Consider the following 2500-nt stretch of genomic DNA (forward strand, 5'->3'; position numbering starts at 1 on the left):
GTGATGAGCTGTGAGGAACTGTAAGGAGCTTTAAAGAACTGTGAGGAGCTCTGAGGAACTGTTAGGAGCTGTAAGAAACTGAGAAGAACTGTGAGGAGCAATGGGCCACTATGAGGAGCTATGAGAAACTGTAAGGAACTGTGAGCTGCGAGGACCAATGACTACCAGTGAGAAGCTTTGAGGAGTTTTTAGGAACTGCAAGGATCTATAAGCTATGAAGACCAGTCAGAAGCTGTGAGGACCTGTGAGGAGCGTTAAGGACACGTGAGGAGCTGTGAGGACCAGTGAAGAGTTGGAAGTAGCCGTAAGGAGCTGTGAGCAACTGTGAGGAGCTGTGAGGATCTGTGAGGACCAGTGAGGAGCTGTAAGGACCATTGAGGATCTGTGAGGAAGTTTGAAGAGCTGTGAGCTGTGAGGAGCTTTGAGGATCTGTTAGGACCAGTGAGAATCTGTGAGGAACTGTGAGGAGCTTAGAGGGTCTGTGAGGACCATTAAGGACCTGTGCGGAAGTGTGAAGAGCTGTGAGCTGTGAGGAGTTTTGAGGATCTGTTAGGACCAGTGAGAATCTGTGAGGCGCTTAGAGGATCTGTGATTACCATTAAGGACCTGTGGGGAAGTGTGAAGAGCTGTGAGCTATGAGGAGCTTTGAGTAGCTGTGAGAAGCAGTGAGAAGTGTCTTAAAAAACAACCCTGTTTAAAAATCAAAACACCAGTGCTGGAGTCAGATTTACATCATTCATATAAAAAACACGACATGACGACTTTCACGTGTTTACGTTAGTGTTCCTACTATGCCTCAGAAGGAAAACTACAATTCTCTGTCTCAGATCTCTAATTACATAAACATATTATCTGCTCAATTACTGCATTTTCTGGACCATCAACAGAATAAACACCTCACTAAATAATGGATAGCGCCACCTGCTGGTGTAGAATATTTCTTTCTGACCGCGGTACATAACTCCATCCGTCACTGTCTTAATAAACGTCAAATTCTCTTTAACGCACCATTAGAATCTGCTAGCGCAGAAATCACGTTTTCAATTAGTATCAAGCTAACTGTAGTGCAAAGTCAGTTTAGTGTCGAATTTAGCAAAAGAACAATGACAAATCTTACAACCCAGAAAATCCAGCAAGTGCAAAGTACACACACACACACACACACACACTCTCTCTAACATACACTCACACACACAGCTAGCATTAAAAACATTCTGAACACTGAGGTAAACTAATAGCTATAATATTAAATTCATAATGACCTAAAGATCTAGAATGACAGGGCACCTAGCATCGACACACTTTCATTAAAAAAAAAGCGTTCAGAGGAATGCGTTCACACAACAGCCTGAACCGAAACGTGTTCACTAATTATTCATGAATCGATTGTAATTTTACTCAGAAACATTCTCAAATTTTGAATTCTATGAGCTCTAGAAGCTTTTCTGCTGTTCGGCTAATCGGTTTCGCCTAGCTAGCATATCGAACACAAGTCGCACGAAAAGTGAAGTTAAATATCTTCACTAGAAAGCTGTCGATATGAGGTGCCTTTACGTTAACAGTAATATAATTCCAGTACAACATGCAGTGCTTCTCATCCGCTCAGAGCAGACGCTGTTAGCAAAAATAAATAAAAATTTAAAATAAAAAAGCAGTGCTTGGAAATCGACCAATCGATGTCCATTTTCCATCATAACACAAGCGACGTTTGCCTAGCTACACAAAAAGCTACGATTTATATTACAGACAAAAAGAAATACGGGTAATTCACTAAATTAGCGGTAAGCTAGTGTTTTTTTGTACATTTACCTCAGACTTTATGAGGAAAATGTCACTAGCAGCTAGCGTCATCTTCTGACCATATTAACGCCCTGACTGAAGTTGGCTAATTCATGAAAAGCTAATTCACACTGACTGGTGACAATGGAATTGGGTGCGTGAGGCGATTTGTGTCATTAGCATGATGCTAGCCGGTCTTCATAAGCCAACGCTAGCTGTTAGCAAGGATGTTAATGTTAAGTTGTGGTGAGAGACGTGGGGTGGGGCAACTTTTTTTTTACTAGTATTTTCCACAGCGCACAGAGTTGGAGCTACAGCGCCTCTACCACATTCAGTGGTCAGAGATGGAACTGCAGTCACAGAGGAATTGATGAAAGGGACGAGATAAAAAAAAAAATGTTTTAAAAAATCAGAATGGAAGTGAAAAGTCGTCTTGTCTTCCACAGGACGCTGTGAGGACTTCGGACTCCACCAGGTCAGGTAAACAAACTGCAAACAAAAGTAAAAGAGACGTCAGAGAGAGAGAAAAGATAGAGAGAGAGAGAGAGAGAGAGAGAGAGAGAGAGAGAGAGTTTCAATAAACGAGTGTGGGTTGTAGCGGATATTCTGATTGATCGGTTTTTGCAGAGGTCATTATGACATCATCAGACATCAGGGAGGATTTACAGTCACTTCCATGTGTGTAACATTTCCACAAATATACAGTGAATTTCTGCACACA

The 2500-nt window shown here is 41.8% G+C and overlaps 1 protein-coding gene across 1 annotated transcript in view; it reads right to left on the reverse strand.

Annotated features, from left to right (window-relative positions):
* Positions 1-2500, reverse strand: part of tspan5b (tetraspanin 5b) — a 9059-nt gene that overhangs the window by 746 nt on the left and 5813 nt on the right. The window contains exon 9 of the mRNA XM_046843512.1: positions 1-2268. This exon is cut by the window's left edge and continues 746 nt beyond it. Within this exon, the coding sequence (XP_046699468.1) occupies positions 2256-2268 (13 nt within the window). The 3' untranslated portion in view covers positions 1-2255. The remainder of the gene's footprint in view (positions 2269-2500) is intronic.

Source organism: Silurus meridionalis, chromosome 28 (assembly GCF_014805685.1).
Source record: "Silurus meridionalis isolate SWU-2019-XX chromosome 28, ASM1480568v1, whole genome shotgun sequence".
Lineage (NCBI taxonomy): Eukaryota > Metazoa > Chordata > Actinopteri > Siluriformes > Siluridae > Silurus > Silurus meridionalis.